This window comes from Gymnogyps californianus, chromosome 4 (genome assembly GCF_018139145.2).
Source record: "Gymnogyps californianus isolate 813 chromosome 4, ASM1813914v2, whole genome shotgun sequence".
In the NCBI taxonomy this organism is placed as follows: Eukaryota; Metazoa; Chordata; class Aves; order Accipitriformes; family Cathartidae; genus Gymnogyps; species Gymnogyps californianus.
The window spans coordinates 48,210,617-48,230,545 of record NC_059474.1 but is presented as its reverse complement, the minus strand read 5'-3'; the positions used below and the strand labels follow the sequence as shown (position 1 = coordinate 48,230,545).

Genomic DNA, 19,929 nt, shown 5'->3' with positions numbered 1-19,929 from the left:
CTCTGAAGATACATCTTTTGAAAAGCACAGGCAGGTTAGCAGTTAGATGTTATATATTCTCTTTGAAACCAGGAGAGTGATTTTTCCTGTCAGTTTTTAACTGCAGTTACTATGGTGATTGAGCTCTTAGACATGGTGAACTGATGTCACTTCACCAGCTAAGACCACAGGGGGAGGAAGAATTAGACTTTATTCCTGGCTTTGTTGCTTCTGACACTGAACTTTCATTTGTCAAGCATTTAACAGAGGCTTATTCAACAATATTTAAATGATACTGAAATTCTGTGGCTTGCAAACTTTGCTTGCAGAATGAAACAATAGATAAGTTCTATTGTAGTTAAGCATACTGCAGAGTATCTAGGGCAAGTCTTTATGCCAGATAGGTATCTGGCCAATTAGGTTGGATCTGTAGGTACAAGGCTGAAAGGATAGAATTTAACATATTATGTTAATGGTCAGAAGTGCTTATTTTAAATTTGCTGATAAGGTGGATGAAATCATGAGATAGGAAGATTAGATAGTGCATAAATGATGTGACCAGAAAAGACATCATGAAATTACATATCCAATAGGAAGTTATTTAAGGATGAATCAGTAGCTTTCTTAGCCTGGAGACTAGTATGATTGTAGCTTCTGTTAATAAGGGTCTGTGCATGGATGACCAGAATCAAATTCAGTAAACCAGCCATGTTCACAGAGTCCACAAACTCCAGGTTTACTAGGAGTGTGCAGCTGGCGCTGTGGCTGTCTTGTAGATCTGACACGTTTCCATGTGTTTGGCGTGTTGTTCATTTGCTGCACTAATGTGATGCACTAATACAGCAAGCATTTCTAGATGCCCGGGAGTCTAGTCAAAAATAGTGTTGCAAATGAACTTGAAGATGCCTGGGAAATTTGCAGCTTTGCACTGTTACTGACAGTTCTAATCTATAAAGGTTAGGAAAATAGCACATGGTGTGTGATGACTGACTTCATCACTGCGTAAGCTTGTAGGATCTGTGGAGGGTTGTGTCTCAAACTTAGTTAGACGACTTGAAGCATGTAGCAGTTCTATTTTTATAGGTGGGGGGTTTTTTCACCAACACTTGAGTTTTGTTTATTGATGCATCATTCATTTTTAAGACATGGAAAAAAATGGGAAGTTATGAAAAATCTGTTAGGTGCTGCATGGTAGCAGGAAAAAACCTGTAAGTACAGGTGCAGGTTGGTAACAGAATGTAGGATGTAGTGACTAAGATGGTCATTAGGTGATAATATTAGTATCTCTGGAAGGTGATGTGCTGTTAATATGAACATTTCCTTAAAAATGATTAGATCTTTAAAAATGAATTTTAGGTCTGCTTTGCTGAATGAAGAAGCTTTTCATCCAAAGTATGCATTTTTTTCCCAGTTGTGGCAAGAGCAACCCTTTGAAGTAAGATCCAGGACTGGAAATTATCTGGAAGCATAGATCAATTCTAGTGATAATTCTACACAGTTTGAAAAAGGTTGCTGTGTGTAGTCTCAATTATACCTTCTATCAATCCTCAATATGGCCACAGTCTCTCACAATTTCAGGGATAATGATTTAAAAGAAGAGGAAGACATGGAGAACCTTTAAACCCTGAATTCAGAGGAAAACTACGTCTCCATCTACTATGTTCCATTTTCCTAGACAAACCCACATAACTTGTTCTCCTCAAATGACCACCACATATTCTTTCTGAGGTTTGCCTCTTATTAACTCAAAATTTCCCACTTCTCTTTGCCACACACTGCCATATGGATTGCCAACACAGTTTCTTGAGGAAATTAGGTTTTATCATCATTAACATTTGAACTTGCTCATACATCCAGCTTTAGGTACCTACATTAGCTGGTGAATTTAGTAGGCTGATCTTTCTCTGAGTTACTTATGTATGCAATAGAAAGAGAAGACTAAAGCAGCACATGCTATAGAGCACCTAAATCAGGCTCCTGTTCTGAACTGTCCTCCAGAAAAGCCTCTGTTTCCTTTAAATGAATAGTCAAATAGGAGATCAAGGAACACTACCTTCTTAAATTAAGCATCATTTAGCAATAAAATATTGTTCTGTTGTTTTACACTCCTCCATTTGTATAGGAACAAATAAAGGAATCTCCACTCCCCAGCTGATCAGCTAGCATGGCTGACGGTTGTGGAGGAGAAATGAACTAAACATCTTAGGGATCAAGTGCAGTGTTTGTGCATATCTGTTCTGTTTTCATATTGTAACTGTTAATCTCTGTGGTTAGGCTATGTGTAAAGGGCAGAATCAGGATGCATTAGAGATTTTAAGAAGTCTTTTTTTGCTTCAGTGGCTTTAGGATCAGACTTTACATGAAAGTAGAATCAGGTGCAACATGTTCCAGAAAGTTGCAGCTAAACAATACTGTGTAAATAGAATTGTTCTGTTCCAGTCATTAAATCTAATTAGGCTTGAGAAGAGGTGAATTTGGCCTCTCAAGGTAAATTATATTATTCTATTAGTTATTAGCTTTAATTATGCTGCAATACATGACTCTCACTGCAAACAAAATAATCCCTATTAATTTCATATTTTTTACTAACTTTGAGTAAAATTACTGAAGTGTGAAATGCTATATTCAAGACACTTGAGATTTGACTGATGTAGATGACTCTGGTTTTGCTGTGATTCATTTAATATGGAATGCAGCTTGGAGAAGATTGTCATTGCTTTTAGTTTTATCTGTTGGTCCTGATGTTGCAGTCATCATTGCTTGAATGTGTAAGGACTGTATATTCAAACACCTGCTCCATCCACCTTTCTTCTGGCTGACTATGACATGCCCATCTTTGGTCAGCACTGTTTCCTGTGGTGTTATAGACCTTGCAAACAGCTTTCATCAAAATAAGGATTCAAGTGGTCTGTGTAATTCAAGACTTGCCACATGTTCATTCAAGGGGAGGGGAGAGTCCTGTTTTCTGGCATGTACCGGTGAAAGCAAGCATAACCCGAACCTTGACCCCTGATTTCAGGATGTGTATTTCACTCAGGCTTTATAAATTGTATTTGAGTGATCTTCAATATGTTGTTCATGCAAAGAGCAGCTGTGGCTAAGCAAAGGCATAATTACTCGCCTGGAATTATAAAGACTCTCTAAAATCGGAAATACATATTAGAATATATTATTTTTCAAGATGCAAATATCATTCTTGAATTCATCTTTCTGCTCTAAATGTATTCCTGTCTTCATAGTAGCTATGTTATTAGTTATTAATGTCACTAGTTATTAATGAGTAGCAGAATTTTCAGTTTTTCATTTTTTCCTTCATTTTTCTAGGTTATTCAACAGAGAAATGAGGAATGTGACCACATTCAGTTTTTAATTGAAGAGAAGGAGTCTAAAGAAGAAGACTACTATGAAGACCTTGACAGATTTGAAGAAAATGGTACCCAAGAGTCTCGCATCAGTCCCTATACTTTCTGCAAGGCCTTTCCTTTCCACATAATATTTGACAGAGATCTGGTGGTCACACAGTGTGGCAATGCTATATACAGAGTCCTTCCACAGGTTAGATGATTCTCGTGCGTGAATAATCATAGAGATTCCTAATGCTAGATGCTTCACAGGTTTATTTTAAAGATAAATAAAATAGATTTAGGATTCTCTGTCTAAACAGCATTCCTGTGTAACTGTATAATTTTTACTACATTGTGCTCCTCTTGTTTGAAAAAGTACTGTGAAAATAGCCCTAATTCTACAACAGCTCTGTTCCTTATGATCATGTCCATTTGCAGTAAGAGAATAAGCTTGAGCAGAGAAAACCTGATCACCTCCACAATTCAGGTGTTAGCTTGATACTTGATTCTTTCTTGTAGCTCACTCCAAGATACATTTGCTATGAAAGTGGCAGATAACTCTTTAAAGTGAATGTGAGACAGTCAGTGCAACTTGACCTGGGGTTCAGGAAATGGTCCTGCCCATACAACCGTGTAGTGTTGCAGCAGATACATAGTCTATATGTATTACTTGACAGTAATGCCTTCAAATACTTAAGCTGTCAGATGTACAATAACTGAAGAGCAGAATAACAGAAGTTGCAGTATACTTTCTTGGCTTGTGCATCAAAAGCATCAGTATTAACTAAGATGAGCCACACTATGTTTGTGATCTATATATAGCTATGTGTTGTGAACTGAATGCAGCTGCTGCAATTTCCTCTGGTTATTTACAGTAAAAGAGTACTCAGAGGTCCATTTAATGTTACATATTCTGTATATGAATAGGATACCTCAGTTCTTGCCTGAAAGAGCTGACAGTGTTTCTAAAAATAAGCAACAGGTAAAAGCAGTAATATGAGAGAAGCAAAAGGTAAGATGATGAAAACATCAATGATCTTTACAATTATGTAGGCTAATGTTGCACATACCATGTTGTTTCTGAATCATTGACATACTTTTAAAATGCAATTTTATGTTTTTTGTTTTTTCCTGCAATTTGTTTTTGGTGATTTCTCTCCGAATTTTGCAGAAAGATTTGAAAGAAGAGCTTTGTAAGTAGCTCTGCCAGATTTTTCCCAAGGGCATTCACTGAACAGCTATAACTAACTATTTGGCCTACTGAGGATGGCTATCAGAATCCTTATTATCAGGTTGATGCTTTAGAGAACATAGCTCATTGAAAAGGGAGTTTGAAGGAGGTCACTTAGGAGTAAAACACTGGAAAGCTTTTTTTACTCTAGAGTGGGAACAGTTTGACAGATAACAAATGTGATAGTCTAACACAATTTTGCAAAGTCATGTTGCAGACTAGAATTGCACTTTGAAGTCAATATACTTCCGATGTAAAATCCTTAATTTAAAAACCTTGTGTTTTAATGGAGACATGCATAAAGTGTATATTCTCTTCCATTCAGTATTGTCATCTAAGCAAATTGAATATAATTACTCCATGTATATTTTTATTATAAAACATAACAATCTTTTTTTTTCTTTTTTTTTAATTCTAGCTGCAGCCAGGAAATTGCAGTCTGTTGTCAGTTTTCTCCTTGGTCCGGCCTCATATTGATACTAGTTTCCATGGGATCCTCTCACATATCAATACAGTCTTTGTACTGAGGACCAAGGTAACTAGAGAATATTCACCTGGCTTTTCTTTAAGTAAGTATGCTTTGGAGAGATAAGAAGAAGTGCTGAAAGCTCAGAAGTCTTCAGAGAAAATTCTTTGCACAGTAGTATGCTCCGTCCCTTTTGAGTCTTGAGCTAAGAAAAAGTCACAGGTGTGAATTCATGTGTAGCTGTTAAGTAGAATGCTTTATAGGAGTAGTGAAGTACATATACTTCATGTCTGATGCTTTCTTTGCAAGGGGCCAACCCATTATATGGCATTGTACCAAAGTAAATGTAGAAAGCCAATTACATTTACTTTTGCTTCATAACAATATGGGAGACAAATACGAAATGTGTTCTTGCTTGGGCCCATACGTTCATACACAGTTCTGTGTCCTCTTCTCTAGAGAGGGCAGGAGAGGAGGCAGGTGATATGAACGAATGCAGCATGTAGAGTAGCACCTGCTGTGTCAAGGAGCCTGTTTATTTATAGAAAACTATATGTTGTGGTTTAACCCCAGCCAGCAAATAAGCTACCAGCTACTGAGAAGAAAATTAACTCTATCCCAGCGAAAACCAGGACACTATACCTGAGAGAAACCAACAAGATTTCTTAGAGACGCTCCCAGGCATAGACAGAACTTCATAGAATAGGCAATACTTTTGTCAAACTGTTGTTAAGAAATGACGCAGAAGAAAACAAGAAGTTATGAACGTGAACGTAAAGAAAGATACCATGCTTTATATCTTTGAGGTAGCAAATCACAGTATTAAAATATGGGTGGTGTATGGTGTTCAAATAAGAAATTAGTTGGGTTTTAATGTAGGCTGTAATTCTATTCCAAACATTCTGACTGCCTTCATAGTGAAGGCACTTATGTACGTGGCCTGGTGTGTAACACATGTACCATTGTCCTTATATAATTGTGACTTTTCATCACCAGGAGGGGCTGTTGGATGTGGAAAAGCTGGAATGTGAAGATGAACTGACTGGCACAGAAATCAGCTGCTTACGCCTGAAAGGGCAAATGATCTACTTGCCTGAAGCAGACAGCATTCTCTTTCTTTGTTCACCAAGGTACTTTAAACCTTAAGCGTTCTATAATGTTGATTTTTATTTTACAATTACTAATTTTAAGAACACTTATGAGAGTAGTACTACAGAGGTTAATTGGTTCAAGTATTGATTTCATTGATTTTGATGTGTTTATACTAAAAGAGGGAGGAGCATTTAAACATCAGAACTTGACTGATTATTAAATAATTCAATATAAACATTGGGATGCTCTGGCACAGTTTGTACAAATGGGAATTCCTCATGATTCCATGATTTTTGGCAAGTTTTGTCCTTTGTTTCTTACTCTGAGAGTGCTAAGAAATGCCACAATGATTTTGTTTCCTATGTGAATTCATATATTTTTGCAGTAGTTTTAATGCAAGAGAGCAGTGATGATTATAAAGAAGTGGTTGGAATGGGGGATTGAATGGAGGGCTTCTTTAGCTAAGAGCATGTTGAGCTAACACGTCAGATTACACAGTTATGATACGTTAATCTCCTGTGTAAAAGGGGGAGAGTGGATGAAGACAGAAAGGGAAGAGGCTACCTTAACGTAATCTCGCTTTTATTTGTGTACTGAAGTATGTACATTTGATATGTTCATGGAACTCATCAATGAGAATTCTGTATTTAAATGCAAAAATCAAGAGCCATGCGTTAACGTGAATGAACACAAATAAGGTATTTCATAGAAGGGATATGTTGTACAGCTCATCACAAGTTCAGAGGCATAATCTTTCTTCTGTTATTCAGCAGCCTCTGCTGTTCATTTGAGTTTTAAATGCTCCTTTGGCAAGTTTAATTGTACCCATGTTATTATATATTTCTCCACATTGCAGTGTGATGAACTTGGATGATTTAACCAGAAGAGGTTTATATCTGAGTGATATTCCATTGCATGATGCTACCCGTGATCTGGTTCTTTTGGGAGAGCAGTTCAGAGAGGAATATAAACTGACTCAAGAGCTTGAGATCCTCACTGACAGACTGCAGCACACGCTGCGTGCACTGGAAGATGAAAAGAAAAAGACAGACACGTAAGAACCAAATCCTGATTTTGAGCTGAAACAGTCACAGCAATATATTGTTTATAGCTACCTTCTTCAAAAAATAACAGAATCTTGGAAGGAACATGAGAGATATTCAGGGCTGATAATTTTGGAGTCAAGAAAGAACGTTTTACTTTAACACCTCATAGGGCGTTTCTTTATTTAGATTGTCAAATGTCATCTGCAGTCTAGGCTATTACATGCACAGGTGTTTTGATGGCTCCTTCCCTGATAAGGAAAGTTATGAGAAGTGAACTGACAACCCTTTTTGCTTTGTGAATTACCTAAAACAGTAGTTTTGCAAACTTTCTTACATGCCGTCCCTGTAGCCAAGATGAATTTGATGAATGCCCAAATGCTGCTATTTGACACAGTTCTGTAAACCGGCTGTAGACCACTTTGTCTTTCTGGACTGCCATGCTCACAGGTTAATAGAACAGAAAAACGTATCTTACAAGCCTCGAAAATAGTCTATGTAAAGGTGAAGTTTTGCAGTAGGCTGATGCTATGAATTTGATTTTATAGTTATCTGTAGAAATGGATTTGGGGCTATCTAGATAATACTACTATCTAGATGTAAGTACATAACAATAATAAAGTATATGCATTGGGCCTCAAATCCATTTCTACAGGTAACTATAAAATCAAATTCATAGCATTAGTCCATGGCAGCTCAGCTCAAGGACTACTGGCAGGTAAATTAAACAAAAGTTTGTGTGACAAGCAGTGTGGAGTTGAGGGTTGACTGTTGTTTATAAAACATAGTTCCCATCTCTGTAATAGGAGAATTCCTTGTGAATTATGCTTGTTTACTAGTAGAATTAACATTTGTTGTGCTATGAATTCTATTGACAGATTTTTTTTTCTGTAGTAGAGTAATGGAAATTATTGTAAAAAGACTTGAAAGGGCTGGATGGAAGAGTCAGAGAGAAAAGAAGCCTAAAAAATATTTTTTCTATTCATTCCTGTTGACTTGCTTTATAAAGTCATTTTATCTTCAGGAATTCTAGCCTTCTTGGCAGCCGCTGGAACAGTGTCAGTTACTATATCACGTGCCAGAAGTATTCACTAATTATAACTCATGCAGTAGTGAACTTGCCAAAAATGCAGCTAATGAGGGTTTGTGCAGGAGGCTGTGTACAAAATGATGCTCAAGATTTGTGACAGTCAGATATCTTCAGCTTGCCCACTTAGCTGTGTAAGGAGGGAAATACACCTTAAGATGGCAATTAGAAAGTTGAAGGAATATACATGAGAGTAGGGTGAGGCTGTGTGTGTGTGATTTGGATTTTATTTGCATAATTTGTAATATGAACAAGTGTTAATATGTCATATAGACTATTAATTAAAAAAAATACAATAAACCCTAAAAGCAGCATTCTCAACAGAAGAGGAAGCATTTACCAATGCATGAATTGATCAAAGGTTGAAAACGTTTGATCTCTTCATGGCCTTTTTTGCAGTTTTTATGGTTCTGTGAGCAAAACCAGATTATATGAGCTGAGTATATGGCAGAAACGCTTAAGCAATAAGCAAAAACGATCCAAGACACTATTAACAGATCATGTCAGAAGAATTAGTAATATATGCCTCATTTCATTGGTAATTTAGATGTATTAATGTGTGTTTGAAATGTCATGGCTTTAGGTATGCTGATGTTGATCAGTTCCTGTTTCCAAAATAACATATTCTTCGGTAAACATCTTTTATATTTCTCTTTGATGATGCAAGTATGTTATAAACCCGATGGGATGTACTAAGTTAATATTTGAAGAGTGCTGATGTAAAGACCTTTCTCCACATTCTTTCTGTTTTGCTTGTGCCTTTCTTTTCTTACACGTTTAGATTACTGTACTCTGTTCTACCACCATCAGTGGCAAATGAGCTGAGACACAAGCGTCCTGTTCCAGCTAAGCGGTATGACAATGTGACCATTCTTTTCAGTGGCATTGTTGGATTCAATGCCTTCTGTAGTAAACATGCCTCTGGAGAGGGAGCCATGAAGATTGTTAATCTTTTAAATGATCTTTACACGAGATTTGATATTCTGACTGATTCACGAAGGAATCCATTTGTTTACAAGGTAAGCAGAAGATTTTCAAAGTATTTAATCTGTGACTTTTCAATAATTTACTATCATGTCACTCTTTTCCATCCTTTAGCTTTTAGGCTTTTTTTAAAAAAATAGTTGTGTTCTCAGTCTTTGAACTGTGTTACTTGATATTACATAGCTAAAGAAGAGTATGTTGTTTATCTCTAAATGCGTGAAGGAACATAAAGGGCTTAGTTCTCAGCAGGATTTCTGCACAGTCACCCATTAGGTGGATACATAAATCTACTTCCACGTTTAGCAGATGTGAACACTTATACAAGCAGTTTGTGGTTCTGCTGACCCTGTGCTTTAAGTTTTTCAGTCATATATCTGGGTCCTCTGGTTGTAAATTATAACTTATTATTCAGTTACTCAATGTGAATTTCATTTCTTCATTAGGAATGAGGTGTAGTTGCAGATGCAGCTGGTAGCAGGTAGGGGGAGAGAGAGAGAGAGAGAGATCCCATATATATGTACAGGTGTATGCTTGTCTGTTTATATGTATAAGATTCATTCCTAACTTTTACTAGAAATCAATTTTATGTCCTGTACGAAGTGAATCAAGGGTGTGAGTCAAAACAAACGTAGTGCTCAGTTTCTACAGAAATTCAGAAGACCCCAAAAGGGAGGCTCAAGTTCACACAATCACAGTGTCATTTTAATTTGTTACGTTGTGGGCATACAATAAATTCTCTTCAATAACAAGCAGAGATGACGGGAATTAGGGTGATTTGAATGAGAGTGAAGGGAGACTATTTGAAAGGACAAGCAGTCTTGAAGGAAGCACTACATCCTTTCTAGTACTCTAAAGCCCACGATAATAAAGCAATTGAAAAATCTATATCTTGATAGGTGGAAACAGTTGGGGACAAGTATATGACAGTGAGTGGTCTACCAGAGCCTTGCATTCATCATGCACGATCTATCTGCCACCTGGCATTGGATATGATGGAAATAGCAGGCCAAGTTCAAGTAGATGGTGAGCCTGTACAGGTTAGTAAATGTGTGGGCTTGAATGAAGAGTCCATTCTTTGATATGATGATAATGCTTTGACATATGATAATGCTCAAGTCCCAGTCCATGCAAGCTTTGTTATTGTTAGATTTTGAGACTGATATCTACAAATAATATGAAGAGTCACATGTAGATATGATGTGCAGTTCCCAGACCTTAAAATCTAATTATTGTGCTTAATCTTTTAAAGGACTAAAGTAGGTCCGCATCATTTATGTCTGTTTTCCGATCATTTCAATCTAATCAACAAATTCCCATTGTGCATCAAGTGCAATTCATTGAGTCTTCTTCATCTCAATGAACAGAACAATAATATTCCCTCACTGATATTTTTGATCATGCTTCAGATCTTCACGTCAGCATGAGAAAATATTGCATTAAAAAGAAAAGTACAGTTCCATAGGCAGTTATGGCAATGATTACTGGCAACAATGTATATTAGTGGAAGTTCACTCATTGTGGGATTTTATGAAGATGTTGTGGTATTAATACAGAACTGGGGAGGCTGCATTGACCTGTCCTCATCAGAAGGCTGTGAGAGCAAAATAAGTAATGAGTGTGATGCATATTTCTATTTACATGGATGTTATTGGTCTAACGCCTAGCTTAGATCTGTGTACTTCACTTTGTCACTGGGCAAAGAAATGAGCACGTTTGATTTGAGGCTTTACAATAATTATAATGTGCTATAAGAATGAGCTTCTCCAAACCCCTGTCCTATCTCTAGAGCTTTTAAAAGCAAAATACCATGATGTTTCCTCTGAGAAACATCTTTTTTTCTTGACCTGCACCATCCACTTCTGCATCTTCTGAGCACTCATTAAACACAGACCTGCAGAGTATGCCTTTCTTTCCACTTTTTTTTAATTTCACAGTACATAATAGCAGCATGGCATGCTGCATGCTGGAAAAATATGGAGTTCTTTCATGTGGGAGGCAGAGCCATGACACTGCACTACAATAAACGAAAGTGACACAAAACACAATATGCAAGGCTTTGAAGAAGCAGGAGTGGCACATTGAAAAAATAAACTCTAGTAGATAGAAATAGCATAATACCTGTATTTAGTCAGAAGCATCAGATTAGTTGCGTTGATTTTGAATATTCAAACTTTATTTTTTCTCTCTAAAGATAACAATAGGAATCCATACTGGTGAGGTAGTCACAGGTGTCATAGGCCAAAGGATGCCACGTTACTGTCTCTTTGGAAATACCGTCAATCTAACGAGCAGAACAGAAACTACTGGAGAAAAGGGAAAGATAAATGTCTCTGAATATACTTACAGGTGAGTGATGCAGTATTTTTATTGGTGTTGACATCTTAAAAGAAATCACTTTGTCAGCATAACGTCAAAGTGTCTTTGGAGTTGAAAGTGACGGGACTCCTGCAACACATTCTTTAAGTACATGAGTTCTCATGAAACTGTATGGCAGATTGCATTATGATATACCATTATTTGTATGCAAATACAATAATGATCTAGAGATAAATTTGACTCTTATGTTAATTTGTTCACATATCTGTAGCATGTTTAATATTTTATATAGTGTGTGGCCTGCATGCATAATACATACATTTACATGTTTTCTCTTTCAATTTCAGGTGTCTTATGACACCAGAAAATTCAGATCCTCAGTTCCACCTGGAGTACAGGGGTCCAGTTTCTATGAAGGGTAAAAAAGAACCAATGCAGGTTTGGTTTTTGTCCAGAAAGAGTACAGAGACAGAGGTATGACTAACCAGAGTGTAATTTTTTTTTTTTAAACAAGGCATAAACATGACAAATTTAATCTAAACCATTGAGATCCGTTTGTGTTTGCATAACTAAATGTTCCCTAGAAAAAATGAGGAGTTTTATACAACACTATTTCATTAATGCATTTACTATCTTGACAGCACATTAAAGTCCTTGATTATTTGTCTTTGCAGTTTGTACAGTCCCTGAAAGAATACTTTTGTATTTTAAAAAGTCCTTGAGGGAAGGCCAAGTGTTTAAATATTTATATCTCCCTCTTACGGATTTCTCCGCTGTACTAGATTTTGCAATGTAATGTCCGTTTCTGTTTAGCTGACAGGTCTGGTTATCAGCACTTCAAAATTCACCATTTGCTTTCTTACAGTGAGTGAATAAATGTGCCTTCAAATATTTAGGCAACAGTCCAGCAAGTACTTGCAGGCAGGTTCACACCTGATGTGTATGGTGGTGTGTTAACCCCGGATGGAACTGCTTGTTCAGAGCCTGTTGCATGATAAAGGTCTTGCTTTAGAAATATACCAGGTGAAAACTATTTCTTCTAAATTACATATGAGCCTAAATCCTCTTCTCAAAATGATGTAGGGTAAAGCTCTTCAAGCACTGAGTCGTCTTTAAGCTTATGCCTCAATTTCAGAAGTCTGGGCATGTACTAACCAAAATCTCATTAAAAGCCAATGAGATCTAGACTCATAAGTGTGCTACAAACTTAGACACTTAATCAGGTTACAGTATACCGGCTGATTTGCCATAGCTGAGCAGGTGCATACATTCCACCCATTGCCAACAGGGAGAAAAAAAGAGTAAAAGTAATTTACATAGCTTGAATTTTGTCCTGAAGTAATACAAAAAGAAGAGTTTTAAGCTAATGTATTTAATCTTAAAAATACACCTGACTAAAATAATGGAAGTCGTCAGTTACCTTGGCTGAAATACTTCTTGTAAGTCACAGGAAATTAATTACCTGTCTGAATACTCATGTGCTTCTGAAAATGAAATTTAGCCTGTTAAACTGTTTGGGCTTTTTAGGAGATCTAATCCAGATTTATTACCACTGGTACCCAACTGTATGAATACTGACTTTTTAATGGTAAGTCCCAATATTAACCCCCAGTATTAAACTTCAGGGGAGAGCCTGTACTTTAACTCTGCTGAAGTCTGTATTTTAGTGTATATTACTTACAATAATATTCTGTGTGCCACTTTTGATAATACTTTTCTATTTTTATTCTACATCAAGATTAACTGTAATATCACATGGCTACCATTCTTTCAAATCTATAGTTGTATTTAAAATATATTTTCATTAAACATCTTTCACTTTTTTCTGCATTATAAATTACGTCCTATCATTTGTAGCAGGGCACATTGTAATTTTAAATGTAAAATTTCAGAGGGGTACTGAGTCAGGTGGGTATTTGCCTTCTTTCAGCATCACACATGTTTAATATGAATATAGAGTTCAGATAGTTTAGAATTTTAAATTCTGCAATTTCCTTTTAGAGATCTTGTACAACAGTTGGTTTTGTTAGTCCTCGCAGCAAGTCCTGAGAGGTACTTGCTGATACTATTATCTAGTAATCGAGCTTTGTAGAGGGGTACATGGGGGCAGGAATAAACCTGACAGAAAAATACTGTCAGCCTCATTTTCAGGAGCACTTAAGACTCACAGTTTAAGCACACTCAAAAACTCTCTAATTTTTGTTAGCTTTTGTTAATTCTGAAATTCAGATATACATGTAATTCTTATAGATAGAAGGACATCTCCCATCACAGGTATCTCTTCTAAATTGTAGTAAGTTTGGGAGAATAGGAGACTAGAAATATACATTCGTGTGGTGATTGGAACTGATAATCATATTGTCAGAGGTGATTTTGAAAAGTGAAAGAATATAATCCTCTAATCTTTTAATTCTTTTTCACTCCCTGCACAATTTCATCTGTCCATACACAAAAAGATGCGCTCAGTTTTACTCCTGTAAGATTTTCTGAACTGTTTGCAGTTTCTCTTTGTCTTGTGAAGGTACTCTACATGTTATTTCTGGCACTTTATAGGCTGTACATAATAGTTGTAATCCAAAAGCAGAAATCAGATAACCAACTTTTAATGTTTGATTACCTTATAGTAATCGCTTTGCTTTAGGCAAGGGTGTAGTCTTGGTTTTCTTTTCAGAATCTTATTCTCTCTGACCTTTCAAACACATACACATGCTAATGTATTATCATGTGCAGTGCTGTTGATTTCAGAGGGACTGTTCATAACAATAAATATGGCATGTTAACTTATATTCAGAAACTGTATAGTAAATTTCCTGAAAGGTCACTCCAGAATATTGCACCGTGGCTTATAGAAGTAAACATGAAAATATTTCTTAAATCATCCTGAAGATATTTCTGCTGATTATTCTTTTACTGTGAAGTTTTCTACCTCCAATGTCTTTAAATCTAGAATAGACACATTAGTGATATATTCTGCTTTTCATTATATCCCTTAGAGAGTTATTAGCTCAGCATTTGCAAATCTATCAGCATAATATTTTACCCTGAAGCCCAGTAATTAATATATGGTGAGGAAAGAGGATACAATACTTACAGCTGGCATAAAGATGTGAAACCAAGGCTTAAAATATGCTGTCTCTCTGCTACACCTGTAAATTTTTTAGCGTTGGAGCAGCTCAGCATACTTCAAACTTGGTTCCTAAGTTGGCATCTCTAATATCAGTCACCATGAGCAGTAGTTAGTCTGAGAAAGACCTGATTTACAAGAATCAGTGTTGGTTTGGAAAGCTGCTTCTTTACTTTTTTCCACTTAAGATACCTCTTCCATGATACCATTACAGCAATAATTGGAATTGCACCAGAAATATACATAGAACAAAAGCAACTGTGACCAGTTACTCATTTTGCATCTGCTTGTTTGCATGTTATAAGACTAATTATTACTATCATTATTATTTTAACAGAGGTTCTGAGAAACAGATTTGTTTTAAAAAATAAAGCTTGCAGAGAGCCTCAGATGTCTGACTGCAATTTCCATCATTCCCTACTTTCAAATATCTTTCTCTTCTGCTCCGTCCCCCCATTACTGATGGGAACAAGTTAAAGTATCTCAGTCAGAGCTGGTAGTTCATCAGGGAATGTAGGAATTGTAACATTCCTACATACGACACATACAAAAGAAATACGTGCTTTACCTATGATGTGTTTTATTATTTTTGTTATTTACTGATATTGGTTGCAAGTTGTAAAATGTATTTTGTCACTGCATTGACCCACCATGTTGTTGCTTCGAAGAAAATCCCTTACTTCTCAAATTCTAATTGCATGCACTCAAGGAAACAAAGCAAGATGCTTTCTGAGCTGAGGGAAGAGGAAGAGGACGCTGGATAGGGTGCAATACTGTCTCCAAATAGGGTGCCAGGCAGTAAGGTTGAGTTATGGATGTTATTTCACGTCATATCTCCCATTGCTGTGTGCAGTACCATTGCCTTTTGCCCTACTCCTGAAATCATACTCACCATTTTTCTCGAGGCTTGCTTGCTATTTTTTTTTCCTTAATGTTTGGTATTGTTATATCTCTGCTATAAGCATGTATTTCAAGCTTTCCTTTTTTTGATATGCATTTTTGCACGTCAGTCATGTGGCCCTTCCTACCACCAGGTAATACTGAATAAAATTTTGTAGTATGCACACCACAACTAATCACTGCAATCTGATGCTTCACATCTTCATCTTCATCTCTGAAGTATAGTGGTTACGTGAATCAGTGACATTTCTGGAAAGACAGGTATTTCAGTTGTTGGGCAGAGCAATGAACCTAAAGAGCTGTTTTTAAAAATAATACCTAAAGCAGCATTATGGAAATTATTGTATAAATGTTGTTTATCAGATTTAGTTCTGCTATTACCATGCTTCCCATTCATTTTGTGAATAACACTTGATGCACTGTAAATTCCTGGTTAGAAAAAGGTTCCCATTTTGATATCATCCTGCGTTTTCCCTTTGTAGACACTATGTAAACATTTTCTATATTGAAAGGGGGCAGTTGTTTGTCTGATACTGCCATTTGAAGCATGTGCCAATGTACGTCTACTAAAATGCTGTTCACTTGCAATGTATTTCTCATTGATTTATACTAACTAAATTAAGTTGTCATGTTAATAATAGATTGCCGGACAATTTTAGACCACCTGTAGTGCTTTGATTCTTTTCTGATGGAGCCCCCAGAATTGAAAGGCATGCTGCCGGGACATGGTTGTCATGGTTGCCTTTTGGTTTGGTCTCTCTAATTTTTAGAAATGATCTTATTTTATTACTTGGGAGGACCTGATAGTATTCTAGGCATCATGGCATAATTAAGATATGTCCCTTGTAAGGGGACATAGTGTCTTTTGTCAGCTGATACAGTTAGTAAAAGTGGACAAGGTTTCAGATGCGTAGACCTTCCATAACTTCAACATACAGTGCATTTTTATGTGAATAATATCTGTTCTTATCTGACTCATAATTTCTGAATATTTGCATTATAAAATAGGATAGTGCAATTACTTTGTGTATAAAAATTGTCTATATCTAGTATACCTTATCAGCACAGAATATATATGTATAAATGTTTCATGTTAATGTGCAAAAGAAATTGCAATAAATTATTTTTTCCACTGACTTACAGAAATTTTGGGATTTTCTTTTCGGTGAAAGCTGTATTTCATTGTTTGATACAAAAAAAGTATGTTCTCCGTTCCATAATTTGAAGTCCAAGTTTAAATAATTTATCAAGTCATTGTTCCAATGTTTGCAAATATCCAAGAGTCTCCCACATTCAGGTTAATGGATCACATCCTCAGATTAAAGTAGCGTTCAAAAATATGCTCCAAAATTAGTAGATGAGGTCACAAAAATGCATACATTCCTTTGAAACTCTTGGACAATATTTAACAATCAAAAATTATTAGCTCTCCACTTTGAGCAGAATGTACGTTACCAACCAAAGCTTTAGGAATGGGAAATGAAGAGAGGAAGCCACATATATTCCTTTCCATCACCTCGCTGTCGCACAGCAACGCATCTGAGCACTCCATGAGAGATTGCCCTCGCTCTAATAGATACACAGCAGCAATTTGCACTGAAAGTTGATCAAGCTTACCAAAACTTTAATGGTGACTCCTAAAGACATGGGATTTGTGACAGCTGTGGTTGTGCATTGACATGAATTATGTCAATGGCTGTGAAGTAACTGAAGTTTCTGTATTACACTTCAAGCTGATGGAAGATGGCATGCCAGAAAACTCAAATAATGCTCTGAGTTTATATTGTACCTTCTTAATAATTTCAAAGTATTAAAGGTCCTGTTAAGCTACTCTGTAACATAACCAATTTCTTAAAGCACTAGAGTAATAGCTCATATATTGTGTTCATATAAGAGCTTTTTATCGCAAGGAAACCAGTACGATTTAGGCACTTAACCACTTTTATTACTAAGACTGGTCTTCACTTAAATGCTGCATTCAGCTACTAAAATTATACTTTGGTTAAATATTACTCTCAGATAACAGTTAAAAACTTCTGCAGGTATTTAGTTCTTTTATATGTGCTCTATTGCCTCTTTTATTTAACTATAGTGATTTACTTTTTCAATAGAAGCTCTCTGGCTGAAACATGAGGCAGAGTAATTACCAAAGTCTGTTTCAAAGGCATTTACAAATGCATCTGTTTTATTTTAGTATTTTTTGTAAAAAAGTTGAAACAAGGAGAAGAAAGGGGAAAGCAGCAATGAAACTGCAAATTATGGAATGCTTAGGTGTTTGTAATCTTCTGGATCATGTGCTTTCCTTTGAATTCAGATATGCAAAAGAATTTGGGTTTCTGTGGTATTATTAACTAAGGCTGTGGCCATGCAGGGGACTGTGCTACTCTACTGCTATCTTAAAGTTGGCACTGCGGTTGGCTTCCATAATGCGAGGCTCAGTAGTCTGATTGTTGCTAGTGTTTCTTGGATAATATATTCCGTTTTTTTCCTAATACAGGGCTTTAAAAACAGCAGAAGGACTCTCAGTGGCTTCAGTAAATTTTGAGGCAAGCTTATTAAGCGCATACTGTCAATCTTTAGAAGTTACATTATAAAGACTTCCACAACCAATGAGGCCATTTGATAATATGGCCCATATTTTTAGATGCTGATCTTTTCATTGACCTTCCCCATGTGGAATTCTATCAAAACTTGATTTTTTAAAATTATATGGGTAGGCAAATGTGTGTGTTTACTATTTTAGCAAAAATATTATCAATTCTAGCATAGTAAGAGGGATGTATTATTACTATATTTACTTTTTAATCACCAACACACTTCTCACAGGCTCTGTTGGGATGTTACATGTTATGAGCCTTATTGCAGTCAATTTTTGTTTATGTTTGTATGCCATAAGGTAAAAACTGTAAATCCAGTCCTCAGTGAGAACAAATTCTGGGAACATAATTTCGTGTTTGATAATTTTGGGGGGAAAAACAGAATGATAAACAATGAATGAGACGCTCATTTGGATATCTATTTACAATATTATCACAACAGTTATTCTTGGATTTTTTACTTAAAAAAAGAAATTAAAATGTTGTACTACTGTGGTTAGGGAACTTGAAAGGCTTTGTAAATAAGAATAGCTTGAAAACTATTTTGAAACTTCAATAAATGGGAAGGGCACAGGTAGAATACTGCTGGTTTTAACTCCATATATGTTTCTGAAAAGTTACACATGGAGACAGACCATACAATAAGCTACACAAGCAGAACTCCATTTTCTTTTAGAAGAGTGTGGGCTTGCAAACTTTACCATTCTGGCAAACACATCTACAGATGTCATAATTAGGATGTAGCTGGAAAGTGCAAACAAGTCAGCAGCTAGAGCAGAAGACTTGATGTCAGGACTCCAGCTCTGATCTCTCTGACTGATATCACAAGCTATTGCACAGCTCATAGTTAAATTCTTTTCCCTCCTGTATCCAGCACCAGCTTAGCTGTAATGATCTTAGAGGTATAGTGTCTCTCCCTTGCCCCCAAATTTGATGATGTAAGAGAGTGATGCATTATTCATGAAATTAATGGACTTTATCCTTATTGCTGTGACTTCTGTTGGGACTATCCACTAAGTCCAGCTGAATGCACACATAAATTTTGCAGGATCTGGGGACTTTTTGTTCACTTTCACTACAGGTTTGTAGGAACAGGAGACAGCAGGATGCGTCTTAGACCTGGGTACAGTAATAAAAACTATTGCCCAGAAGACTGTTAATTCACCCTGCTGCTATTGGGCTATAGTTTGTTTGTTTGTTTTTAGAGGAACTGCATGGTTTTATTCTTACCTCACAAAGGCATCATTGGCAGCAATGGTTTATTAGCACCCAGAAAAGTCAGTTTAGCTCTTATATACATATATAATATATATCTTTTATATATATATATACATATAAAGGACATCCTCCAGGAAGGAGTTGTGAAGACAAAAGTGCAAAACCCAGTTGGGTTATGTGAGATTTTTTTCATGACTTGGTTACGGTGTTTAATGTAGGTGGTAGTACAAAACATATCTGACTAGTTACAAGCTCACATTTGAAAGACAATCATCATATGCACAAGAAGGAAATAGGAAGGGATATGCTAGCATCTGATACGAGTAAGAGCTGGGTGGAGCTCGAGGCCCCAGAACCTTTTCTTTGAACAAAACTCTGGTAAAATCTAAAGCTAATAAACATTTGAGTGTGCTGCAGCCAAGCTGTGCACTGCAATATACACTCGTGTACTCAAACTTTGATAGCCTTGTCAATAACACCTGTCTCCATGGAGCCAGAGCAAGGCCTAAGGCATCCATATCCTAACATGTTTTTCATTCACCATGTAG

General features: G+C 36.3%; 1 protein-coding gene across 3 annotated transcripts in view; it reads left to right on the top strand.

Annotated features, from left to right (window-relative positions):
• The window catches only part of GUCY1B1 (guanylate cyclase 1 soluble subunit beta 1), a 45,298-nt gene extending 28,596 nt beyond the window's left edge, over positions 1-16,702 (top strand). For 2 of the 3 annotated variants that reach the window (XM_050895592.1, XM_050895591.1), the window contains 9 exons: positions 3,304-3,534; positions 4,973-5,089; positions 6,017-6,150; positions 6,969-7,166; positions 9,024-9,261; positions 10,123-10,263; positions 11,418-11,572; positions 11,890-12,016; positions 15,376-16,702. In XM_050895592.1, the coding sequence (XP_050751549.1) occupies positions 3,304-3,534; positions 4,973-5,089; positions 6,017-6,150; positions 6,969-7,166; positions 9,024-9,261; positions 10,123-10,263; positions 11,418-11,572; positions 11,890-12,016; positions 15,376-15,399 (1,365 nt within the window). In that variant the 3' untranslated portion in view covers positions 15,400-16,702. The remainder of the gene's footprint in view (positions 1-3,303; positions 3,535-4,972; positions 5,090-6,016; positions 6,151-6,968; positions 7,167-9,023; positions 9,262-10,122; positions 10,264-11,417; positions 11,573-11,889; positions 12,017-15,375) is intronic. The other variant, XM_050895593.1, reaches the window with a different exon arrangement.
• Positions 16,703-19,929: the final 3,227 nt, after the last annotated feature.